This window comes from Lagopus leucura, unplaced genomic scaffold (genome assembly GCF_019238085.1).
Source record: "Lagopus leucura isolate 7727_CA_CO unplaced genomic scaffold, USGS_WTPT01 Super-Scaffold_100029, whole genome shotgun sequence".
Lineage (NCBI taxonomy): Eukaryota > Metazoa > Chordata > Aves > Galliformes > Phasianidae > Lagopus > Lagopus leucura.
The window spans coordinates 3,493,148-3,519,054 of NW_024962280.1; the positions used below are offsets into that span (position 1 = coordinate 3,493,148).

The 25,907-nt window shown below is 40.6% G+C and overlaps 1 protein-coding gene across 1 annotated transcript in view; it reads left to right on the forward strand.

Moving 5' to 3' along the window:
• The window catches only part of LOC122185341 (multiple epidermal growth factor-like domains protein 6), a 159,462-nt gene that overhangs the window by 77,552 nt on the left and 56,003 nt on the right, over positions 1-25,907 (forward strand). The window contains exon 5 of the mRNA XM_042881036.1: positions 10,426-10,548. Within this exon, the coding sequence (XP_042736970.1) occupies positions 10,426-10,548 (123 nt within the window). The remainder of the gene's footprint in view (positions 1-10,425; positions 10,549-25,907) is intronic.

Genomic DNA, 25,907 nt, shown 5'->3' on the forward strand with positions numbered 1-25,907 from the left:
CAGTATTTTGCTGACAACCGCATTCATTTGCTTGTGTGCCATTGCCTCTCATATCATGAGGGTATCAATTCTATGTATATTACTCAAATTCTGAAGAAATCCAGATGTAATTTCCAGCTTAGTAGCATATTTCAATGAGCTGAGCTATTGTGGCACCATTTTCAGATGAAACAAATCTCTCCCAATCCTATGCTGTTCATGGAAACTTCCCTTATCTCCCTGTTTTCCCTCGTGATTTCATTCAGTGAGAAAGGGGATGAAGGGGACTCTCATTCAGGTAATCCTGCACTGAGCCTACCTGACTCAGCATACTGATGTTTGCCAGTTAAATTGGATATTACAGGGTTTTCTGCTAGAAAAATGCTTTTTGGTGGAAAGCCTGGAGTTGAGCTGGTTTCCTTTGAAATCTTTCTGTTTGTTGTATGGGAAAGAAAGCAGAAAAGTACAGGGGGAACAAACTTCTCCCCAAAACTAGGAGAAGGCTGAGCAGGGGAATCTGACGAGGGAATTTGATGAGGGAATCTGGCTTTCTTTGCCTCCAAGATTTACTTCACTTTTGGTTGCAAAGGAAATATTTCTTTCTCCTGTTCCCCTCTGCCCTTTTGGTCAGTATCCCATAAATGCACCAGCAAATAGTCCCTGCATTTTACTCTGTAATTAAAAATTCGAGAGAAAGAAAGAGAAGCAGGAGAATAATTGGAATGTTCCCTGTTTTTCCAATTTATTCATATTCTGGAGAAATGGAGATGCACAGGAAAATAAATGAGTTTGAATGCTACGAGAGTGAGGGCTGGTCCTATATTTGATTCTTTCTGAAATGTATATTGCTCTTAGTTACACCATAATCCATGGTAATAGAAGAGATTGGTTACTTCTGGCACAAACTTCAGTAGGTTTTCAATATCTTGCTACTGAGCCTAAATTACTGTAGGTTTACAGTTGTGTAACTGTAAACTGAACTTAATCATTAATTTTTCAGCATTAAAAAGAAAAAGTAGGCTAAACTTCAGCTATAGATGAAGTATTTAAAATAATTTCCCAAAGCCCTTCATAAATATGACATTGATTCATTGATATACAGACCATTAGCAGTTAGTCTCCTCTGTTCATATATCATTTCAATTATCTCTAGACTTCTCCAGGGTCTTTGACAAATGGGAGACAATTTGCATTTTGTACATTAATGACCTTGGTAGAATTTATAATTCTTTTTCCCCCCTTCTTATTGTTATACATTAGCATTTGAGAGGAAAACCCCACTAAACTTTGGATGGCCAGTTTGTAACTTGTAACCAGAAGTGGATGGCTGAGAGAAAGGGGAAAAGGAAGAGCTGTCAGTCATTCCCCCATACCAGCTGATTTGCACAGGAGGGACTTGCTGGTCTCTTACACTAGAGGAGAGAGAGTTCCACATCTCCGCCCTTTGGAAGGGGCAATAATGAAGCTTCTAGTGGGCCAAGAAGGTGGTACAGTGTACAGAGAAAGTTGAATTGCCCACTAATTGTAAGTCAACTTGATGGATACTGCATCAGTTCTGACCTCAGAAGTCCCCATGGCCAGCTGTCAGGATTTGGGGGCGATGTGTTGCTTTTTTGGGACTCTTGTGTAGTAGATCCATCCCTTGTGATAAACATGTGGTTGCTGCCATCCCAGGAATGTTCTCCAGCTGCTAAAAATTCAGCATTACCATCAGTAACGGAGTGTGATACCTCAGATACCAGAGCCTTTGCCTTTAAACAGTCACTGCAGTCTCTCAGGCAACATTAGATGGTGACTGTTGGCAACTGCTATGATGTTAGGAGCAACTTGTTTCCAGCTAGATCTTCAGAACCATCCAAAACGCTACACTAAATGTGCTCCTCTTATATATCACACTTTCCTTCTGTGAGTCAGAACGATTTTTGGCTGTCTTTTCCATGCAAAAACAGTAATTAGGCTGGTTTAAATGTGAGGAATTTATTTTTTGATTGGAGCTGAAGGGTGAAGTTGCAAATGTGGGATGTGAAATATCAAATTCACTGATGCTCACACTTAGGAGGAATGGATGCATGCAGCAAGACAGGTCTTGGGTCTCAAGAGCCCACAGTGCAGTGTGAGGGAGGCTCAGGGCAGGCTGTTGTGCATTGGTTTCTTCTGATGTGCATCATACTACTGTTATTCCACGTGCTGGAGAGCTATCAGCATTTGGCTTGAAGAGAGTTGGATAAATCAGAAGCTCTGAGTGGCCCGTAAGAATAAGTGAAAGATGAAGGTAAACATATTATAGATTTATTTCATCACCTTCTGAGAGCAGGACTAGGCCTCCAAATAATACATGGCTCTGGAATATGTCTCTGTTTGCCCAGGTTGCATGCTCTGCACACAGATGCTGTGTGGATGGCTTTATTTCTGCACAGCCTGCATGGCCATGCTTTGATTTTTCCACCCCGAGCAGTTGTTGCCCTTTGATGTCTGTTTTTAATTTGTTGAACATCTATAATAAATCTTAAGAATATTAAATATATTTCTAATAAATATTCTACTTAAGAGTATTAACTTGAATACTGTGACCTTACTGCTGCTGACAAAATACAACTGGTTATCTTAAAACCAGTAACTTGATAGTTGTGTGCTGTTATTTGAGATTTTACAGCAGTAAACCCTTTTTAATAGTCAGGAATGTGAAAACAGACCTAATATTTGCAGGGAGAAGGGTGAAGGAATGGATGTTTAAAAGTGTAAAAGGATCACATGTGAGAAGACCAATTGGATTTGTGAAGGCAGGAGTGTTTTGCACCATCTCACCAATGCTTTGCTGACAGCACAAATGTGAATTTCTTTGGTTATACCCCTGGAAAAAACAGGGTAGTGGTTTGGACATGGCTTGTTTTCAGTCTTGCTTAACTCCATCCCCAGGCTCAGGTGTCCTGCTTGAATGCATCAGCAGGGATTCCTGTTCAGTACAAGGGTGCTCACCTCACTGCTGGTTCTGGATATTTCTGGAATATTTAGCCCCCATTTAGAAACATTTGAGGCAGCTGTGGCTTTCCATCAAGGTGCTGCACAATGCTGCTCTTAGGAAACCTGCCCTGCAGGAACACTGAGTAACAGCTAATGAGCACCCACTTGTGCCAAATAAGCAAGAGGAATTTGGAAGACAAATTAGGCAATGAGGTCTCTGGGAATAATGACTTCCCTGGGGTTTCTTTACAAATTAAACTGATGAAGATTTAATCATTTGTTTTTATTTCTGTGGATTCTTTTGCCCTTGACGTGCCAGATCCGTTACAAGAAGGCACTGTGAGTGAGCACAGCTAAGTGGCAACGACGTACGTCTGTGCAGGCCAAATGGAGAGTTCTCATTTATGCTCGTTATTAAAGGGGTGACCTGGTTGTATGGTCGTGTTGCAGCCACCCAGGAGAATAATTACAGAAAAGTTATTTTCCATAGTAGGAAAAAGTGAGATGGCTTTACAACCGTAGCTTGCAGAGGTTATTTGACAAGGTAGCGAGTAATTCTACATGGAGAGATTTTGGGAGTCTTGTAATAATGAAAGACAAAAGACAAGAGGAAATATTCAGGAGGAAATAAGAAGAAAGAAATGTTTAATGCAGAAGCAGAGGCGTTGTCATTCATTGCTGCCTGATCTAATCCCTAGTGATGAGCAGAGCCTGTCCTACCAGTGATAGACATTGAATGGCAAGGACAACTATTAAGAAAAGAGAAGAAAAGAAAATAGAACTTTCCAGTTAAAACTCAATCATCATTCTAATTCTAAACCAGAAGCCTGGCATACACCTGTTCCACGCTTCAGTTATCTGTATCTTCATACGCTATTCTGGCTGGCAGGAGCTTTTTTGTTTGGTGGAGGAAACAAATGGTCCCAAGCGTTTTCTGGAAAGGTCTCTGTGTGCCACCTTTTCCAGTACTGTGTCCGCTTTCCTACATGCATACGAGGTGAACTGAAGTTCCAAATTTGCAATTATTTTGTAGGACTGAAAAGAAGGAGTTGTGCATTTGCTTCTGCCAATCCATTCTTTTCCTGAGCACAGGAAAATAAGAGAGACAAAGCTGGAATAAATACTTTGCTTTACATTTATAACGGTATTTTTCCTTGTTGCCTTTCCTGGAATGAGAAAAAAATAACCATGATTTAAAGTTCCGTTATATTACTTGGAATTCCTTTTCCAAGGAGGCTGCTCTCAGAGGGCCCCACTTGCTGCTCCCGTATCCTGTTGCCTTCAGCTCGCCCTGCTCTGTTGTCACCACCTCTGCTTGCTGCCATGTGTGGATGCTGAAGTAACAGCATTGCAGGCATCTAAACACCCAGTGTGTGCCACTGCTGGTCTGGTTGGCTCTGACCCATTGTTACAGGCTTTACCTGGAATCCAGAGTACTTATTTCTTTCTGAAACTGCTGCACAGTGTTCTCTTTATCTCTGCTTTTGTTACTTCCGTGCTCAACTTGCAGTGCTCTACGCAGGAGGTGACATCTTAAATCTCTTGAAAATAGAGGTTGAGCAGAAGGTGCCTTCACATTCCTGTCGTGCTTCTTTGATGTCAGTGCTGTTCACCTCTGAGATTGTGTTTGTTCCTGAAGATGTTGGTGTTAGCTAACCTGTAGCTACCTTTGGGTTATTTCCACGTATATGTCAGTTGTCACACTCCTGCTATTGTGGCCTGAGAACCCCAATGGTTTTACATAGCCTTGATTATCTTGGTTTTGTTTTTTTTTTTTGTGTCAAACTATTTCTTACCACTTGAGATTAATAAATGTAAATGCTAAGCTTTTAGCAATGACCTAGCTTATCTGCTTTTTCTATACAAGTGCAGTCTGATGACCCATTTTATGGGTGATAATGGGAAGGAGGGCATAAGGCAATAGTTCTGCATATAAATTTTCTTGAGATACAGAAGATGGAAGCTGGACAGCTCAATGGAAAAAAAAATAAAAATACTGTGAACATCTCAGCCTTCATTTTTGATCAAAACCTGATTTTCTTACCCATGAAACAGGGGGTGGAAGGCTGCCAGATTGTCCCAGGGTCGAGTTGCTCTTTGTGAGCTCCCCAATAGGCTCCAGCGCTTGGCTGGAACCCAACACCTAACTGGTGCCTTCAATTCCTGCCAGAAATTGAGTCAGTGAGGCTCCCGAAGTCTCAATAATAATAACTGCTTTGGAAATGATCTTCACAGAATGTTTACCTGCCTGCAAGTTAGATAAGGGCTTATGTCGTGAAATCAAACCTCCAAAGTTCAGAGTCTTTTCTCCTGTTTGCATGCGTATAGCCACCGCTTGTTGGTAATGGAAGTCAGATATAGCACAAAGAGAAGGCGTTTGTAACACAACTGTGTTTTCAGACAAAAGCAAAGGCTTTTAAGGATGTCACTGCAGAGCCCTGTATTCTTTCTAAAAAGGCTCCATTTTGTGGCGTGTAAAGTCTGAGCAGAAAGAAATCCATCTGAGAAGAGCTCTGCTGTAAGAAAAGATACATTACAGCAAATTAGGCTTTCTTTTATGTTTTGCTCATAACTGTCATAGCACAGGAAGGCAAACTCTTGTCTAATTTGATAAAATATCTTTAATTGCAGCAGTGCTACTCGCGGTTTGGGCTGGGTGCTCTGTTTGTAATCATAGCTCTAGTTGTGCTCCACAATCATCTCCAATCACATCCAATTAGCAGTCGTTAGTCTGTTGTTGCTTAATTCAGGTGTTCTGAGATGTTCAGTTTCATTATTCGTACCTCGTGTGCAAAATTGAAGTTAAAAATGAGTACTATTACGGGATTCCATTGTACTGACGGGCTTTTTTCCTTTCATTGTAGTCATTCCTGGTGGTGTAGAAAACTTCATGTAGGTCCTTCAGTTAACTTTGAGGAAGTCGCTGCTCATGCTAAAGGTGATTTCATGAAGTGGGATAAAAAAAAATCCAAGCAGTGTTTTTTTTTTTTTCACCCAATAGTTTGGTTTGGAAGTTATTGTTGCAAAATAGCATTGAAGCTTAGGAATGTGAGAAGGAAAAAAGAGAGTGAAAGAGACCAGCCGTGTGTGTGGTTTTGGAGGATAAGCAGTAAGATTTGGAAGGACTATTAAATGCCAGGTTACAGGATTTAGTCCTGAGAGCAGGTGTTGGAGTGGGCCATCTCCATCTCAGAGCACACACTGAACATTTCCTGATCTTGCACCAGATTAACGGCAGGTTGAGCTCAGCCGAGCAGCCCTGGCCAGTGCCTTGCTTTTTTAAAGCTGTTTTTTAACTTGCTATTTAAACTCTAAGCTTGGTGGTTTCTTTTTTCCTTTTACCAGTTTTTATTCTGATTTTAAAGGACTTATTCTTGATGCGTGCAAGGGCAAAGCACTGATGCATCTTTTGGCTCTTTTCAATCATCAGCGTATGATTTTAATAAGAAAAAATTAATACTGTTGATGTATGTCTAACAAGGAGTTTTATTTATTTTTTTGTTTGGTTTCACATCAAGATTTCCTGAGATCAGGGTTTTTTTTAATGATGCAGTAACAAAGGCAAGCAAGCTCTTCAAGGATCCACCTCCCTGGGGAAGGGTGGGCCACGAGCACAGCAGATAAATTGGATGGTTGATGCTCTCTGTGTATAAGAATGTGACAAAGGGCTGGAGATGTATGCATGCAGCAGTAATTTTTCTCTGAGAAAGGGAAAAAAAGATGTCTGTATAAAAGGAGGTGCTAACTGGTGGAAGCACAGGTTCGACAGCTGGGGGATAAGGTGGCAATGAGGGAAGCTCTCTGAGAGCTGGCTGGAGCCTTATCTATAAGTCTGTGCCAAACTCAGAGAGGTTTGCTCTACTTATTGGGAGCTTGTTAATAACAGCTCAGATTTACAATGCTTCATAACAGCACAAGAAGAACTATTCCTCCAGTTATTGACTTTGTGGAGAAAGGAAACCTAATAAAGCATAAGAGTGCTTAATCAATACACGTGTAGAACCGCGCCTGGCTATCAGAATGAGCAGCATTGTTTTCTATTCAGATGATAATCTATAGTTTGCGCTGGAAGTGATGGATGTAATTTATGTTTTCAAGACAATTACTGTCCAAAGCTGACTGTTATATAGATCTTGCATGAAATGAAGAAAAAGAGAGATGCAGGAGCTGGGCGTGAGCATTGTGCACTCTGTGTGTAACGATGCTGCGTTGCGTCTGTGTTCACATGAACTGTGCGATGTCACAGCACAGAGTGGCCTATAAAGTTCAAATCAACTTTCCCAGGCTTCAGGATTTATTCAGACATATGGTTTTGGTTGCAGACCATCTGGGCTGCAGTTTTAAAAGCAGTGTCTAAAGCCTTGTGGAGTTACGCATTCTCTGCATCTCTTAGCTCTTTCGAATCGAATTATTTAGATCTGTAAATGAAAAGTTGTCAAGTGTGCATTATAATTTGGAGGCACTCGCCTGTTACGCCTCCTTGTAAAACAAACAGTAGCATGCATGCCAATGTACTTCTTTGTTCATGTACCAGGCACTTGTCTATCCTAAGATACTCATATAGGTGCGTTTAAGTTGCACTAGATATACTTACGCTCTCATTCAGTACATTGATTTTGTGCTGCAGTGCTGGCAGGGCTTTCCCTGCCTGGTGCAGAACTTGAGCAAGCCTCCATCCCTGCAGGCAGGGCAGGCTTTGTACCTCATTGCTGTGGAAGACGCTGAACTCTGTGCTGTGCAGCTCAGCAGCCCATTCACAGTAGAGGTGTGCAGGGCACAGAGTTAGTAATACTGCAGGTCACCTCTGTTAGGTCTAAATTTGGAATTACTAGTGAAAAACTTCTTGTCCAGTGCTTGCATTTATATAAAATTTGTATTTATTTGTGGGAAATCCTGAATCATCTCAACTTACCTAAAACCTTGGTGAAAGTTCATTTGCTCTGGAGCTGGGCATGTTTCAGGTTTGCTCTGCTTTGGGGTATTGTGGGACAGTGGCATCCAGCAGGAATGCAGATGGCTATTGGGATCAGCCCTTCTCTGTTCAGCACATGGCTCTTACATATATTTATTTGAGCAAAAGTGATCCATTTCAAGACAAACAGACATGCTCCTCCACTGTGAAGATATCAAATATTTGAGATTTTTGAACAAATAAATCCATTTGTACGTAGCGCGGTTCTGTAATGCCTCACATTGGGAGTATGGGACATAGGGATATGCCTACAATCTCCATCCATGACTGCTGCTGATTTAAAATGCAGCGTCATTTTTTTCTCCACGTGTGGCAGATGTCACATGCAAGTTAATATTAAGATCATCCAGATGTTTGCTCTTTTTAATTTCTTTTTTCTTTAAGACTTCCCACTGCAGGATTGAAAGCTCACATGGAGCACATCCCATGGATAACGTTTTTGTGTTGCAACATTGGATCTATAAATAAATGTGAAAAATAGCGGTAGAAAGCATCACATTTATTTTTCTGAGGTGCCTACAGCATGTCATTACAGATGGATTGATAGTTCTGATAACATTGAACTTTCGTCAGCCCCAGCCTGGCAGACTTGTTACATGTCAGAAATTTCCTGTCGTTTTTCTTGCTATCCAAAAGGCAAACATATTTGCAACCTTGAATGACATTGAACATGGAAAGCAGACAGAAATTTATCATTTGACAGAATTGTTGTCATCTTTTCCTTTTTTCTTTCCCTTTTTTTTTTTTAACTGACAAATCTGTAATCATATAATATAAAAAGCAGTAGATATTTGGTGTATAAAGCAGTGAAGAAAACAAATATTGGGGCAGAGAGAAGGAAATAAGGGACACAAGATGAGAAAGAGATGGAAGGACTTTGTTAGTTAGGACAGCAAGTGCTGCTACTGGGGCAAAATGTCCAGATGGGTCACAGGTTTTAATGCTTAATAAGAAGATTCCTAATTGAAAATAAAAATGTGTCGCAATCAGGAGGAAAAACATTTTGTACATTAATATGCAACAGCACCATACACTTCCGTGTAAGTTATTATTGTGAAATCAAGGGGATAATGATTACTCATCTGGAAAGGTTTACTTTCAGTGCTTTGGATGAAAATACTGGTATTTTCCCAGTTGTATATTGGTGCTAATCAGTTGGGTTGTGCTTGGTAGACCACACGATGTAATGTTTATGTCAATATTTTATGCTAGGAGATCATGTGGTACTGTGGATGCTGAACTAGAAAACATGAGTTCCTTACATAATTTTGTTTGCAAAAGAGAGAATAAGAGATTTTACTAGTTTTCAGCACTATTAGTGCTTAAGATGTGGAGTGGGGTTACTGTGCAGCTTATCACTGTTTATTACCACGAGGCATATTGAGATGTGTGTTATTCAGAAGGAGAAAATCACTTAGAACACGTCCGCTTTGCCAGCCCTCTGCGCGATGCTCGGCGCTGCCGTGCCTTCTTCCTGTGCTTTGAGGAACAGGACTGAGATCTGTCACTTGTCATATGTTCTCCCAGCTTCTTGCTGAGAAGCAAACAGACGAATGTCTTATTTTGGTACGGTTTGTTTTTGCATTTCGGGGTGTGCGAGTGTTTTTCTTCAGAAAATTTTCTCTCTAAATCACCAAATCGAGAGCATCTTTGCTGGCTTTGTGTGGGATAAGCTTTGGGTTGTTGTGTAGCTCTGACATAACTGAATATTTTTTACTGTAGCCTGCCAGTGTCACTGGGGGTGAAGAAAGTTTTACTGCATTGCACTGAATTTAGAGCTGTAGAGTAATGAGGTCTTTGAGCTTATGCTGGTCCCAATCCACATTGTCAAATGTTGATGTTTCTTTGTATGTTTGTTGGTTTGGTTTTGAATAATCTGAAGCCTTCCTTAAAATTTCTTTTCACTCTTTGATTTTTAACCAAAATCTTAAGCCAATTAGTAAAATTGATCTCAAGTTCATCAAAGAACAAACCTTGGTAAACCTTAGTCTAAACCTAAGGACTGCTGTTGAAAGGTTCTCATTTCTCTAGGGTATATATAGGAAATTCATTCTTTCTTATTTTTTTTAACATAACTTTGTATTTCTTTTGGACAAAATCTAGTTAGATTTAAAAATTAAAACAAAGAAAAAAAGAGAGGAAAAAAAATCCATATTTCCCTATTGGTGTTGCAGTGTCTCTCAATGAAGTAATTGCTTCCATTTGTACAGTCAAAATATTGCTTACCTTCTGTTGCTTAATCATCCTCCTCCCAGTTCTTTTGCTCTCTAACCTGAATGCTGGTTGACTTTGCAACTTGCACTCAAGCAAAGGAGGAAAGTTTCTCCCATTGCGGGTTGAATTGTGAGGCACAGTAACACAGATGGGAGTAGAGGTGACCAGAAGAGTCCTTATTTATTTCTCAGTGGCTTTCTCATTCTGTAGAACCAAAATCATATGCAGTTGTTCTTAAATAAGCATATAGAATCTGGTCACAGCCCCTTTTACTGACCACCTAATCTTTTTACTGACAGATGTAAACGAGTGCAGCACTGAGAACGGAGGCTGTCAGGACCAGTGCTGTAACACCATTGGCAGCTACCACTGCAAATGTCCAGCTGGCCAGAAACTGGGGGAAGATGGGAAATCGTGTGGAGGTAATGTGCTGTCCTGTGCCTTACTGCTAGTGAGGAATCACAGAAGGTATTGGAAAAGAAATAGAAGTGCTAGCTTTTATCTGGAGCCAGCTCAAGAGTGTGCATTCAGAGCTGTTAAGAATACCGATCGTCTCATGTCTGGATTATAAGGATATAACTCTAAGAACACTTCAAAGGGTTGTGTTTTTTTCTTTTGAAAAATGGTTATTGCTTAACCTGGATTGGTTGTGCCATGTTCTGATTATGGAATTTCCATCATCAGTTTTAAAAACCTGAAGAAAGTGTGTATGTTTTATAGCATTTTGTGTCTCTAAAACAAAATGGGTCTTATCAGAAAATACATATACATTTTTGCATTTCAATCACAATTCCACAGCTAGAGATTAACAGAATAAAAAAGGATTTAAAATCACATGCTACGTAAACCCATTTGTCTTCTTCCTAAGGGAAATAGGAACCCAGTTTCTGCATTATGGGGTAAAATTTGTTCTTATGCAAAGGTTTGACTTTCTGTAAAACTGAAACATCACGTAAGCTTATGTTAGAATGCTTAAGGATTCATCAAAGTCACATTGGTAAACATGGAGTGGATGTAAAAAAAGCCCATTGGATCTGTTAATTTGCAGTCAATCTACAGTCATTTTATATTTATCTACAATCATTATATATGTATGTAATAATAATTTTCTGATTTTTCTCAAGAGGAGAGATGTTAGGTACATTTTTGTGAGCCGTGTTATCTCTTTACAAGAAGCCTCTGTTGCATATCTCACAAATTCCTTTCCTCCACGATTTCGTTTTACTATTGCCCTTTAACATGTTCCTTAGGACTTGTTGCAAAGCAATGTATTTCTTACCTGTGATCACACTCCTTATTTTAATTTTATGATTATCCATCTCCACTCCTTTTCTTTCCTCAAGAAGTTTCGTAGAAATATTTTGCAAGGTAAGCTATCATTCAATATTGAGCTTGACAATGTATTTTATTTATTTGTATTTATTATTTATAGATTATTTTATTATCATAGCTTTTCACTATGGTCCTTGGTGCTTTCTTTTTGGTCTTTTGAGGGCTGAAGCTAGAAACAGTATGCATGATTCCCAGATCCCTGCTACTTCAGCTCAGTCTTCCCTTGCCCTCTTGGTGGCCAATTGGTGATGCTCCTGTGCTCCTGTGAGCCAGTGTATGGCTCTGTTTGTTGATGAATACTGACTGCAGATCTGCTTAGAAGTTTACCAAAGCTTGTAATTTTCAAAAGCAAGGGTCCTATTCATTGTAATCCTAGTTGTTCAGCGTGTGAGAGTACTGCTTCGGTTAACGTGGGTTTGTATCAGTTAGATTAGTGTTCCTCTGTACGAATCTGCTATTCTTAAGATAGTCTTCAAATTCTGTTATTTTGGCATTCTATAAAAATTTAGAGCTAGAAATACTTGATTCATGTGTTACATAGGAATGGGAGAAGAAAGTACTGTTAGCCATTTTGAAGCCTCTGTTTGAAACCTTCTAACAAAAATGGAAACGTGCAATGAGCTGAAGCCTCTCAAGTCATAGATCAAGGGGAATGCAGCAGTGATGATAATTGCACCTGAACTTTTGTGGTGCAGGTAACAACAAGGAGCATATGGCTATACTTGCAGCAAGGCACTTTCGGCAAACTCGTAGCCATCAGATTTAGCAATGTAAGTGACTCGAGGTTGAGGGAAACACGAGCTCCCAAAAATACTGTGTGTGTTGCTGGAAGGTGCTGATCTCTCAGGACTTGGTTCTTTATTGATGCAATGGTTCTGCAGTGCTCAAAGGGCTCTTTTTGCAGATGAGGGCAAAGCAGTTTCTCAGGTTAGCCAGCGTTTTGGGGGGGAAGAAGGCTGATAGTCTTTCTGGATAGTTACATTCTTTCTTTATAGCTTTGCTGTGCTTTATGTCAGCTCTTAGTCTAAACTGTAGCATTAAATGGCTGCGCTCTATTGTTCTGCCCCCATTATCTGTCTCGTGGTTGGTTTTATTTCACTGGTAACTGAAATGATCAATTGCTGTAGAGTGTGGGTTTTTTGTCAGCCAGAGTACAAACAAGGCATATTGTTACAAAAGCTCATGGAAGAAGTGTAGGTTTTATTCAGTAGGTCATTATTAGTGCAAAGATTGATCTTGTTTTTCAGAAACAAAATAGAGCATCCATCTGACAGAAAGAAAAGATGTCAGGAAATTACTACCAGAAAAAAAAAAAAAAAAAAGAAAAAGAGAAAAAAAAGAAATGTTGTTAGCTATTTGTAGCTGTTTAACATTGAGGAGGAGAATGGTGAATAAAAATTCACTAATCTGGCAACATAATGAATTGTATTACTGATTAGTCAATAATAGCTGCTTTTTGTGAGCTGTGTTAGGAAACTCAAGAGCCGAATCTGACAGTGGGTAGTTAATAGGAGTTGAGATGCTCAGCATCTCTACCTTCTTTGCCATCAAAGGTGTCCACAGGACACAAGGCTACATGAATATCAACAAGACAGCGGTACAAACAAGCATCATCCTTAAATAAAAAAAAAAAAAAAAAGGTTGCTGCAGTTAGAATTCAGCAAACCTAGCCTTGGGGTGGTTCTTTCTATAAAAGCTGTATGGGAAAGGGCCACACAACCCAGGGTACCCCATGCTGTGCCCCTTCCAAAACTTGTAAGGAATGTTTCTCACTGGTCTCTTATGGAATGATATGTGATTCATATACGGTATGTAACATCTTATTTCAGTGAGGGCTACTGGCATTAATAGGCAGTTACAGTAAGATGAAGGCATGTGCATCTATATGGAAATGCCAACCAAAGTGGTGAGCTGATTAGCCTTTCAAGACTAATTAACTACATGTTGTAATGCACCTTTAATCTCCAGTCTTTATGGGCAGAACTTAAGTTTTCTTATTTGACAGAGAAATATTTTTTGGCAGATAGTCACATAGGCATTACGGATTTTGACATAAAGCTCATGCTTGCCTCTCACTCTTCACACAGCCTGTTGAAATTAATGATGAAAGAGGATTTGGATTTAAATCTCTGCATCTTACAATAAATTAATATTTGACATTTATTAGTACATGGCTGAAGACCTTATTCTGTGTCCAATGCATCTGTAGCAGCATTCAATATTTCTGGGGGCAGCCTGGCTGATGCCAGTGAGGGAATTTGCTCAGAAAGTTGTAGCTTGGTCTGAGTGAGGGAGGAAAAACACATATTTGTATACAGAAATTGGCTCCATCTTTGTGCAATAGCTCCTCATTTCTTGGGCAGAAGTAACCTTGATTCCTACATGGTATTCTGTGATACATATAGTATTCTCTATCTGTATTGTATATCAACCTGAAACAATTTTACTCAAGCATCACAAAAAAAAAAAAGCAAAAATGTTATTTTCTAAACGTTAATACCATTTTTAAGCTCATCTATCAGCACAAGCTCAGATCTGTAAAGCGTGCTGAGGCTGGAGCTACAAATGCATCTTTTCACACATGAGTAAGCTACAGAAGTCAAATGAAAAATGTTGTGACCTTATGTTAACCTTCTTTGGTAAAATGTCATTTCTTATTTATATTATTGTGTTCTCATCTGTCAAGGCAGATGAACGAAGTCCTATGATTAGCTGTTGATGAAAAGAAGCTTTTATTTTACTGATCAGAACAGTATTGCAATCAGTGCAGCCCAGTCCCTGGGCATCCCTGGGGGCTGAGCCCAGCTCCAGAGCCTGGGCAGATCTCTGACCTTTGCAGGAGAGGCTCAAGGAATGGCCACCTTCAGAGGACGTGTGTGACTTTGCAGTGCCACTGCTGTTTATCCAAGTAATGTAATAGTTGTTGGTGTCAATCATTTATCTTGATTTCTTGTCTGATGGGAGCTCTCTAAACACTGCTTCCACAGGGAAGTTAATAGTTTGACTAAAAGGAATGGTGAAGGATTTGTTAAAGAAAGTGTTTATTAGGGCGACCTCAGAATTTATTTAATCTGTAAAGCCTGAGATTTTGGTCATAACTTATTCTTGTCAAATACTGTGTTTTTGCCAAAGAGAATGAGCACACTAATTCTGTATTTGGACTGGTTTCCCTGCCATCAAATCAATGCATCACGCTTCTGCTGTGTCCTGTGAAGAAACTGAAGGACATAACACTGTGCACCTGCAGAGCAATGCTGAAGTAGTTGTTTTTCCTTTTTATTCTTAATTATTTACTTATTTTAACTGAGGAGGAGGATGCAGTCTGTGGGAGGGATCCAGTGTCTTATTTCAGAAAGTTTGTGGTTTCATACTGCCGTGATGTGCAATGGCACAAAGGAGAACGTGGAAAAGAAATGATAATTTACACGAAGAAATATAGATCAGACTTGATTACACATGCAACAAGTACCACTCAGCTTGAACCCAAATCTTAGGGTAACCCAGTGAAGGCACTCCTTGATGTGCAGAAGCCACCCATCCCTCTTTATCTATCTCTACTTCAAGATTCTGTCCTGAGACATGGGAATAAAGCTAAGTCGTAGCAATTGCCCCACGGTTATCTAATTATCTGTGACTTAAAGACTATGCCCACTTAATGTCCAATTCAAAAGTAATTCTTTAGGAAATTGACACTTCTCTTTTTGTTTTACCTCTGGTTCTTTCGGAGGAATGAATGCTGGAGGTCATTCAACTGTCCTTTCCTGTGCACTCCCGTGCTGCATTAGGAGCCAGCCAGGATCGATAGATGCTGAGAGCTGTTGCACTCTCCTAGGCAAATAGTGTCATCTTTCTGCATTTGTCTCTCTGTGACAGTATTACAGCCAAAAATATACTCAGAAATAAGTAGGAAAAATTACAATGGATTCGTAGTAAAGGTAGCATTAATTGTAGGTTATTGGACTTTTAAAGTGAATTACCTGAATCCTGATTAATGGCGAGCCCAAGGCAGGCAGAAACCTGAGCTGAATTTTGGGTTGCTAATTGAAGGCTGACAGCACACAGTGAGTGCTGCAGGTTGGTTTGGTCACTGCCCTCTCATTCTGTGTGCCCCTCCAAACCTAATCCGCTCAATTACTCACACATGCCTTTTCCATCTTATTAAAATGTATCATATACTAAACTTAGCAAAATCACCCTCATTTCAGCTCTGACCTGCTTCTCTTCTGCTGGGGAGGGTGGGGGATGAACACAGCGCTCGAATTGAGCAGGGCAGACAGGACCAGAGACTTCCAGCCTATATCTTGAGTAACAGTGTGGCACTTTTAGCCAGGAAGAGAACCTGATACTCTGATAATCGATTCGTTTTAGAATTTCAATTGCATTGCATTACACTTTTCCTGATTCATGTTTGGCCATTGCAAAAATCTCCCCTTTCTAATTTGTGGGACAGAGAAGGCTGAGTGAAATCATGGATCCCTCGAGGTAGATGAGCTAGCAGCTATAAATACATCCATTGAAGAGTGCACTTGTTTACCCCAGGTGTGTGTGCTTAGTGGAGCCAAGGACACACACTGGAAGGTTTTGGTCACTTTTTAAACAGGAGTTTCACACTAACCAGTTGGGTGCAAGCAGGTAGAGTCAAGAGCAACGCCTTACCAAGGGGATCCAAAGCAACAACTTCAGTACAGGAATCCTACACAGCTCCCTGGGCAGGCTGGATCCCAGGTCCTATTCTCTTCTTTTCCATGGAAGACTTTTTTTCTTTTTTTCTTTCCTGACTGTTTCTGTTTAATTCAATTGCAGCATTTCAATAAGCCATTTGCATGAAGTAAATGCAACAAGCAGTTTAATTTTAAAATTATGTAAGGATGGCTCTGAGTCTTGTGTAGTTCTACATATATACATATGCATATATGCATTATATATTGATATGTAATATGTTTCCTACAGCACATCTTCTGCTGTGTTCCTAAACAGCATGATTTTTAAACAGCGTGGTATTATTCATAAAGCACAGAAAACTGGCACCTTGTTCTGCGTGTCAGCTATCAGATGAATTATTGATCACTGTTCTGACACGGACTGAAAGAGAAAAATTGTTTCTCAATGGCACAGGCCTCCCAGGTAACAGCAAGCTCAGAGTCCCAGCTCTGCTGCTCAGGTCCGTATGGCACATGAAAGCTCACAGTGTCTCATAGCTGGCTGTGGGCTCTATCAGCAGGGTGGAAGTACTGTCTGGAACCATAACTTGCTACTATCTTTGGAAAGAAGTGGTTGTGTAAAGTGCTGGGAGGATAGCAGTCGTTGCCTTCGTGGTTTTTCTGCATGCAGTGCTGATCTGTACCGTCGTTCATTTGTGCAGAATGCTGGGGGTGGTCAAACATGCTGCTGTGATAACTTCTCTTTGTGCCAACTGATGTACAAAGCTTTACTGGTCCTCTTTAGGCAGTGAAAAGATTGGAGGTTGGGAAACACTGTAGTATTTACTACACGAGTCAGGGATTTCATCTGTTTTAATTAGTGGATGCAAAGAGCTTTGAATAGTTAGACGAAAAGCACAGTACATGACAGCCCTATTATTGTCCAGACAAAATAAAGTAGTTAGAAATAATATGACAAAAATGATAGACTGCAGTACAAATATATTTTGAGGCTTTTCTAGGGCTCTGATTAGTTTATATTAGCTAGTTTTTGGTATTTGTGACTACCTCTGAAAGGCAGGTTACGGAGCATGTTAACGTTCCTCTGGGCTGATTGACAATAATTAGTTTATTTTAAAGGAAAGGAAAGAAACACGGTATTGTTGCAGCTGACTAATGTGAATTAAAAGCGAGGTAATCTGTTCTGCAATTACGGAGATACAATGATTGCTGCTGTCAGAGAAGAAAATACACTCATACTTTCAAGAACCATTGTGTAGGAAGAGTTTTGCAAGCCTGAAATTGAAGCCCTGTTCATGGTCTCTGAAATTACAGTTAGTAATTTTATGCTGAACTAAGAGTTTTGAATACTTAAATTATAGCTTGTTTGTAGCAAGGTATTTACCAGCAAATATAAGCATCTTATAAACAGCACATGAGTCATCTTGGTGTTGGTTTTGAGCACATCGAAAATGTAAATTGCTCCTGAATTACTCTTGCGGAGAGAGGCAAGGCTTGGAAACCTTCAATTCGTGTTTTAAATGGAAATTATAAAAGGAAAAATGTGCACATTTGCCTTTCAGTGGAGAGCATTGTGCGGGGTAACTATTGCATTCTCTATAGCTTTGCCTACAGGCTTTGTAAACAGCGATGAGCAGCAGATACAGAGATATGCAGAAGTACGGCTCCCCAGCGCTGTTTATATTCCTCTTTACAAGCATTTAATGTCATCTTTAATGGGGACAATAACAGAAATCCCACTTTTTATTGAAATGCGCCTGGATTTTATGAGCTATCTGATATGTCCCAGGGAAAAAAAAAAACAACACGGAACTTTAAAACAATTTGTGATAGAATCTAAAGCGGAAACCTGTCAGCCTCTCTGTTCAAAGCACTGGCCTGGAGGAAGCGATCCAGACGTGACTGTCAGCAAGATAGCAACTGCTGGGAAGGCTGCAGTTCCTTATTAAAAGATCAGTAGTGTGATCAGCATCGCATTGGATTACTTAAACTTCAATTACATGAGTACCTGAGGGTTTTATCTGGGATTTATTAGAAGACTGGCTTGAAATATACCTGCTGGTGGTGCATACCAGATCTTTGAAAGACCCACCTGAACACCTTGTTAACTGTTCCTATCCCAAAAGGGATGCAGTGTCAGTGGAGGAGTGTTTTGGGATGTTTGATGCCTCTTCACCTGTTCTTATGGAGGAATCTCTGCAGTCACGGCTAACATACGTCATATAGTGTCAGGAAGAAAATCTCTGTAATATACTGTCTTTTCCTTGCTGACAATTTATGTTTTAGAAGTTCAGTCTGGTGTTACGATAGCTCTAGTGGGAGCATTTTGAGGAGGCATCAAATGAATGAATGGCTGTAGAGCAATTTCAGTGAGCTGGATTTTCAGTAATAGTGTGGGAAGTACTGTGGTCTCACCTGGGGGATGAGATATGCTCAGCTCGATATTGTGTTATTTCTTTCCCTATCTTCAAATACTGACAGCACTGCAAGCATTTCACGTGTTGAACAAAACAGATCTGACTGGCAACTTCTCCACCCTAACCAATTATCACCAGGACTGACTTCTGTTCCACTCAGTTAGCAAGATGAGACTATCCAGGTGATGGCAGAAAGCTGCATCCCAACCCATGCAGGATGTTTGTCTCAAATAAGCATTTATGTTTCAGATGAGCAGAGTGCATGCACAGTAAGCAGGAAACATCAGATTATGAAGGTATTTGTAGCATTATCCTTTTTCTTGCATATTTTACTCACTGTGGAAAAGACATCTCTCTGTGTCCTACTGCAGTGAAGATGCTCACTGGGCACAGCAAGTGTGCATTAATGCTGCTACAAACAACAACAAAAAAGAGGTGTTCTCATCATAACAGTCCTTTCTCCCTTTTTATTCCATGACTGTTGTTTTTTTTCAGTGACGTATCATGCTAAGAGAAGATGCTGATGTTCCAACACAAACCTCCTTAGTACCTCTCCAATTCAAACCCGCACAAGAAATTTGGCTGCATTGTGCTGTTGCTTATTAATGCATCTCCTCATGTATATCCTTTCCTCCTTTGCCACCCTCTCACCTCCCAGCATGGCCTAACTGAATTGTGCAGAGGAATTGTCTTTAAAAATTGATGGCATGATGCAGTCCCACAACAAGGTGTCCTGCTGCTGTTGTGCCTCACGTCACAAGCTATTCCAGTAGCACTGCCCTGTACCTTCTGATGCAAGTGATCTCAAAGCCTCTTTCTTAAGCAGAAGTTACACAAGTGTTCAGCCCGCTCTGTGGCAGTGCACGGGCAAAATGTCCTCTTCCAAATTCACTGTTTACAGCCACTTATCCTGGCAGCAGTTTGTCACTGCAAGCCTACGTCCATCTACGTGGGTTTCATATTGATGTGAATTGGAGTCATCCAGTGGGTCTGGCTGCCAAAATATCTATTAGTGTAACCCAGCACGGAGGCCGGTAACCCTATCAGTCTTCCTTCTTGGCTGTAATTCTCTGTGACGTGTACTTTGATCTGAGATTCAGAAATGGATCATTCTTTTTTCATTAAAAAAAAAAAAAAGGGCGAGAGAAATGTGCAGATTTGCATTGTAAAAAGAAGATGGAAAGTATTTATTCGCTGCTAAATGCAAGCGTTCAGTGTAGTCTGAAGGCTGCCCATGAGAATTCAAGTGTTCTTTAATTCTATACCCTGACTTTCTTTCAAATCATCTGACCCCAATCGTTCCTTAAAGCTCACATATAGATGTCTGCGTGCGTATATTTAATGAGGAATGCCTTGAAACTCTAATTAGGGCTGCTTGACTCCAAAGCAGTTTACATATCACAGGCTCACACAGCTATCAAACAGATGCTTCTCCTTTTTTTTCATTCAGCTGACATTTTCATTTTCTCTGCATATTTTGAGGACTGAGCAATGATGTGTTTTGACTCCTGAGGCTATAGATGGTATCAAAATGAGGATTAGGAATGAAACTTTACCTGTCAGTTAACTTATTAAGCTTGTCCTCCACAGCATCTATGCTTTCAAATGGCCTGTTTATTGAATTTGAAATAGTTTTCATTCCTGACCTTGTTTAAATTGAATGGACAGTTCTAATTACAATCTTCAGAGTTTTCAGCTGCAACATATGGTTTGTATATAGGGCTGTGGATGAAGGGCTCTTGACTGTTTATTGAGTTAAACCACCACTAAATATCTCAGGAGAGACTGGTGTGTCAGGCACTGAAATTAAGCAGAAATCAGCAGTGCAGCTATTGGCCATTTTGTCTTCACATCCCTCTGCCCATGAGATCTGCTCCTCACTGAGGAGTGAACTGAGATGGTGGGACCAGGATAGGTGAGGAAGAACAAGTCTCTGCCCACCACAATGCGGTTGCATTATGTCAGTCTTCACACGAAAGACAATATTTAAAACAAACAAATGAACAGCAACCACCAACAAAACCAGCAGGCCCCAAAATGAATTCAAATTACCAGAGTTTTCATCAAATCAAATGGCATTCTCTCAAATTAGCCATGGGTCCACTAATAAGGTTGCATGCCATCTCACAGCAATTTATTTGTGCAATTATTGTCCAGTAAGGCCGGTAACAGATCAGGAAATTGAAATCAGGACTTGATTGGGTGAATTATTCCATCCATCAGTGCTCCAGGCGTTGTCTCTCCAGATTGAGGGTGACTGCTCTGGCTGCCCCACGTTCCTCCCTGAGCAATCTGTACCTTAGAGATGACTCTTTCCTCTTCCCTCTTTGAAAACTGTCAAGAAATCAAGAAATGCATCTCCCTTCAAACCTGAGCATAAATATGTATTACCCAACATGAGTAGTGTCCCATATATGACTTTCATTTAGTATTTTCCTCTGGTGTTCTCAGTATAAAGACAGATAAACGAGGGGTATGGGAGGGGAAAGCCAACCTAATCACAGCTTGAAGTCATTGAATCTATGAGGAAAAACATCTGAAATATAAGGCAAGATATCAACCACAGGGTAGAAAATTCCCCTCTTTGAGGTGACCGATTCAGCAGGGAGGTCTGAAGAAAGGTGACAGACTGAGAGTCAGTGAACCTTCTCCGGAAAGCTGTCTTTCTGTCTCTCCTTCTGTCTTTCTCTAATACCATTCATTTTCAGAGGAAGGTGAGTAATTAGATAACACGGAAAGCTTGTTTCCATGCATGACTAATTGGGTAGCCCTGCCGAAATAGGTGCTGGCTAAAGCTGCTTTGTGCTTAATCCCAGGCAAAGAAGAAATACTGTGCAAAACTCACTGCACTAACAAGGGTCCTCATTCAGTGTGCAATTGGTTCTCAGCGACTAAATTGGGTAAAGAATCTCTTAACCATCCCTTTTAACCAATCCCTTATCAGATTTGACATGCTCCTTTCAGTATGACTTGCTCAAGCTATTCCGTTAATTAATTTTGTTGCTTCCCTCGGACACCTGTGACTTACTGAAATTTAAGTAAGCTTCAGCAGTGATTTGAGCTAACCTGGCTGACTTTGAAGTGAAGCAGACAATGGATGCTCATATAATCCATTGGAGGGGCCAGAAAAGGGCAGAGACAAATGCCTGAGGAGCGAAAATAAAAGCCTGGGAGCGGCAGCAGTTTGAAATGACCCAGCTAACTCTACGGGAGCACATTTATCTCTGCTGAAAGCTGTTTCACTGAGGTGTTTTAACATCAGTTTCCAGTGGACCACTCAAGAGAGCTTGTCAGGTATTTATGGCATTTTTGGTGAAGTAGAAAAGAAAGTTCATGGAAGATTTTGCAACGTAAAATCTATCAAAAATTGCTCTCTTTGCAGCTCAGTTTGATTCAGTGAAACAGAAATAGGTTTTTAATTCAAATTAGCAGGAATTCTGCTTTTTCTTGTTGAACTTTAGACTTAAAACCTGTTGTATTTTATTCCTTACAGTCGGTGCTAATGTCAAACAACCTTCAAAGTGGAAAAATTGAACAAATATTTTTCTAGCACTAGGAGGTCCCAAACTCCTTGAATCAAACTTTCAAACCTCAAAACCCCTTTAATGGCCGTAAAGCAGGGGAGATCATTTTAAAAACTTCTGCTTAAGGAGCAAATCATGTCACGCTTCATAGTAAGTACATTTGTGAATGGATTCACACTGGCTGTCAAATTGCAGGCATTTCCAAACACAAGACGTGAGGGGAGACTGCGTGACTTAAAGGGAGCTGAATGTGTCATAAAATTATCTACTGACAGTGGTTCTCACTTTATGTTTCATTCTCACAGAATTAATTTCTGAATATCAGCTTATGCACCACTGGATATTAAGCCTGTTTCCTCCCCTTCTCTTAATTATATAAATTATTTAACTTAGAAACGTGAAAATAATGTATAAAATTCACTTTGTGAACTGGTGGGAAAGACGGTTTGATGTTTTCACTTCATCACTTGTGTGAGGTTTAGACATCCCTTGGATTCTACTAACCAAACCAGTGCAGCAGGATTTTTGTTAACTTCAATCCAGAAAATTCCCAGGTTAAACAGTTTGTGCACTTCTGGTAATGTTAAATGCAGCCCCTTTGTGTTTCTCATTGTGCTTCTTCACCTACTTCTCCCTGCCTCCCTATATCCCTACTGCACTGAATCCTCTCTGTACCATATCTGCACCCACAGAGCTCCTACTTCATTAGACTCTAAGATGATGCTGCAAAGATCAAATCTATAAACAATTACTGTAATTGTTTCTAATTAGAGTCTGACTTTATAAATTTAAAACTACTGACATAAGACGTTCTCCAAGTAGATGGAAGCAGGATTTTGTGTTTCCCTTGGTTACATCCCTTCTGGTGGGTTGTGGTGAATGGAAAATGGTGATGTGCACGTGTCATTCATTCCAACTGCATGCAGTGTCTCTTGGGCATCTGGGAACAAGGGTGCAGTTGTGGAAGCCTTTGAGGTATGGTGGTTTCCCTCAGTGGGAGGAATTTTCAGTATTTCTGCAAGCACTTTGAGATCTGACATAGTGGCCATTCTATCCCTGCACCACAGCTCAACTCTATGTGTGTAACTATAGCAGAGAAAGAGGGATGTGAATGTACCACTGTGAGAGTGGGGATGTACTGGCTGTGGGAGTAGTGGCTGTAGACATTTCCAAACAGCTCCCTTGGGAAAAAAAGGATTTAAAAGCAAAGAGGACCTGGGATGGCAAAAAGTGCTGCCTGACCCCAACCCATGTGCAGCCTAGGGTGCTGCAAATGGAAACCCACTGTAATGTGCAGCTGATAGGAGCAGGAGGGTCAGGGGAATGGAGAGAATCCTGCAGTGCTTGGTCCTTCTGCTGTCAGAACTCATTTTCTTCTCTTTCTTTGGGCTTTCTTTAGTTGTGTGTGTTATGTTTCCTAGTGTAAAAAGCGAAGCTGTTTGTTAGCAGGAAATTGATCTGGAAACACCTTGTTGTTGTTTTTTTTCTTCTTTATAAAAACAAAATTGGAGGTCCACTAATTATCTGTGTCTGGCACTGCTCTCTGTTTATTTTTAAGGAACTGATTGATCATTGCTGTTCCTAAAGATTGTAAGTAGTAATACAAAAACAATCCTGCAGGCTGTGTACAAAAGCCACTGATGTGATGACCTTGAATTCCAAACAGGCAATCACACAGCTTTAAATTGTTTGTAATGCAATTTGAAAGTGTGTTTAAATGGGTATTTGGCAGGGAAATCAGTCTGTTGCCAAAGCAGCTGGGGGCAGACTTCCCTGAAAATTAGCAGAGCCCCCATTTAGAAATGTGGAGGCTTAAAATCTTTAATGTTGTCAGTAAAACCTGCCTTGGAAAGGGCAAGGTGATGTGTCATTTTATGGGTTTGTGTGCCCAGCATCTGCTCCCACATTTGGAACTGGTGTTGTGCATCCCCATCCTCTTGGGTGTGGGAATGGGTAGCATGCAGCCATGCTGTGTGGACCTCAGAGGTCTGCCAGTTCTCATCCTGGCATCAGGTAGCATTGACTTTTGGTTTGACCATAAGACCATTCCCATTGATAAGTGGGTAAGTCAGGGCATCATCTCTGTGCATCCCCAGTAGGCTGTGGGCTGCCAGCAGAGATTCTCAATGGGAGATTTCACTAATATGCATCTCTGCCAAAACTCTTACAGCTGAACTGTAGGGTATTCACACACTGACTCTGCTTTTTTCACCCATCAGTATAATTCCATGTTCAAGGTAGTGCTGGGATGGCACAGATTTCTCATTTTGCTTCTCATTCTCAATCTATTGCTCCACTCATCTCAATGGATGGCTCTGCCTCTGTCTTCATAGAATGGCCTGGGTTGAAAATGACCACAATGCTCATCCAGTTCCAACCCCCTGCTGTGTGCAGGTCGCCAACCAGCAGCCCAGGCTGCCCAGAGCCACATCCAGCCTGGCCTTGAATGCCTGCAGGGATGGGGCATCCACAGCCTCCTTGGGCAACCTGTTCCAGTGCCTCACCACCCTCTGGGTGAAAAACATCCTCCTCATATCTATCTAACCTAAACCTCCCCTGCCTTATCTTAAAACCATTCCCCCTTGTCCTATCACTATCCACCCTTGTAAACAGGGGAAGTGTAGTTGCTTTCATCGCAGGGCAACTAGAAATAAGAGAGAAAAAGTGGCTTGAAATTCAGGTTATTTGGAGAAGCAGCCTCAATTGTAACCATAGGCAGTGTAGCACATAGGTATTTTAGTTTGATCTGTGGTAGAAATGAATCCAAATTTAATTATATAATAGAGTTGAACAGATGCAATCTCCTGTAATCCTGTGTGGACTGACTTCATAATTTTAGATTTCTACAGTTATTTCTGTGCAGAAAAAGAAATGGCTGCTTGTCATACACCACTCATATGCTTCTGGCAATGTAAGCTGTTGCTTCCCTGGTGTGTATGTCCTTTACACGTGTCGCTATTTTAATATAAAAGTGCCAATAGCTTACACCTGTAAAACTCTTAATTCAGCTCTAGCATTTACATTAGGTCTGCTTTTCAGCCTGCTTCCCTAGGAAACATAATGAAGATGTTTTTCTTCTGTAACTGGGGGGCAGAGTTGTTTCCTGAGACGTAGGTGGCACCAAAGGCTGCTGCTTGTTGCATATTTCTTCATTATATCCTCAGCACGTGGAAAGATCTTTCAGTGTTTAATTCACCATGCTGATCTCCCACAGAAAGCCCCAGAGGGGCTTTTTGAGTGGTTGGAAAAGAAGGAGGTGGGCAAAGGTTCTAGCCATGCAGGGGGCATGCTGACATTTTGGGACATTTGGGGATGAGGTTTGCAGAAGGGCTGTGGCCAGTGCAGAGGTCCAGGTGCTGTGCTGGAAATCCAGGCACCAAAATGCTCCAAGAGAGTCTAACAGGTGGGCCTAAGTGTAATTGCTAGTTTTGGTTATCTTGGCTATTTTTTCTCCTTTGTAAGCACTGATGTCCTAACGTAAAGCTGTGTTTGGTGCGTGGAGAAACTCCGCAGCTGACTGCAGCCTATAAAGGTAATACATTGAAGCTTGTAGTAACTGAGTTAATGGAGGTATAAATACTGGGATAAGAGGAACTATATAGCTCATCCTCTTCCTTCTTGTATTTCTCTGAGCCTTTTTTGTGTACTTTATTTCTTCGATACTCAAGACAAATGGTTTCTTGGTTTTGATTTCATCCTGGGATTTTTCAGCAGAGCGTTTCTTAACTGCATAACATCCAACAAGATGAATAACATTTTCTGTTTACAGTTTACATTAAAAAAAAACGAAACTTCTGTTTTGGTTTGTTGGTTTTTTTTAAGTATTCCAGATGTCTTCAGGCAGTAG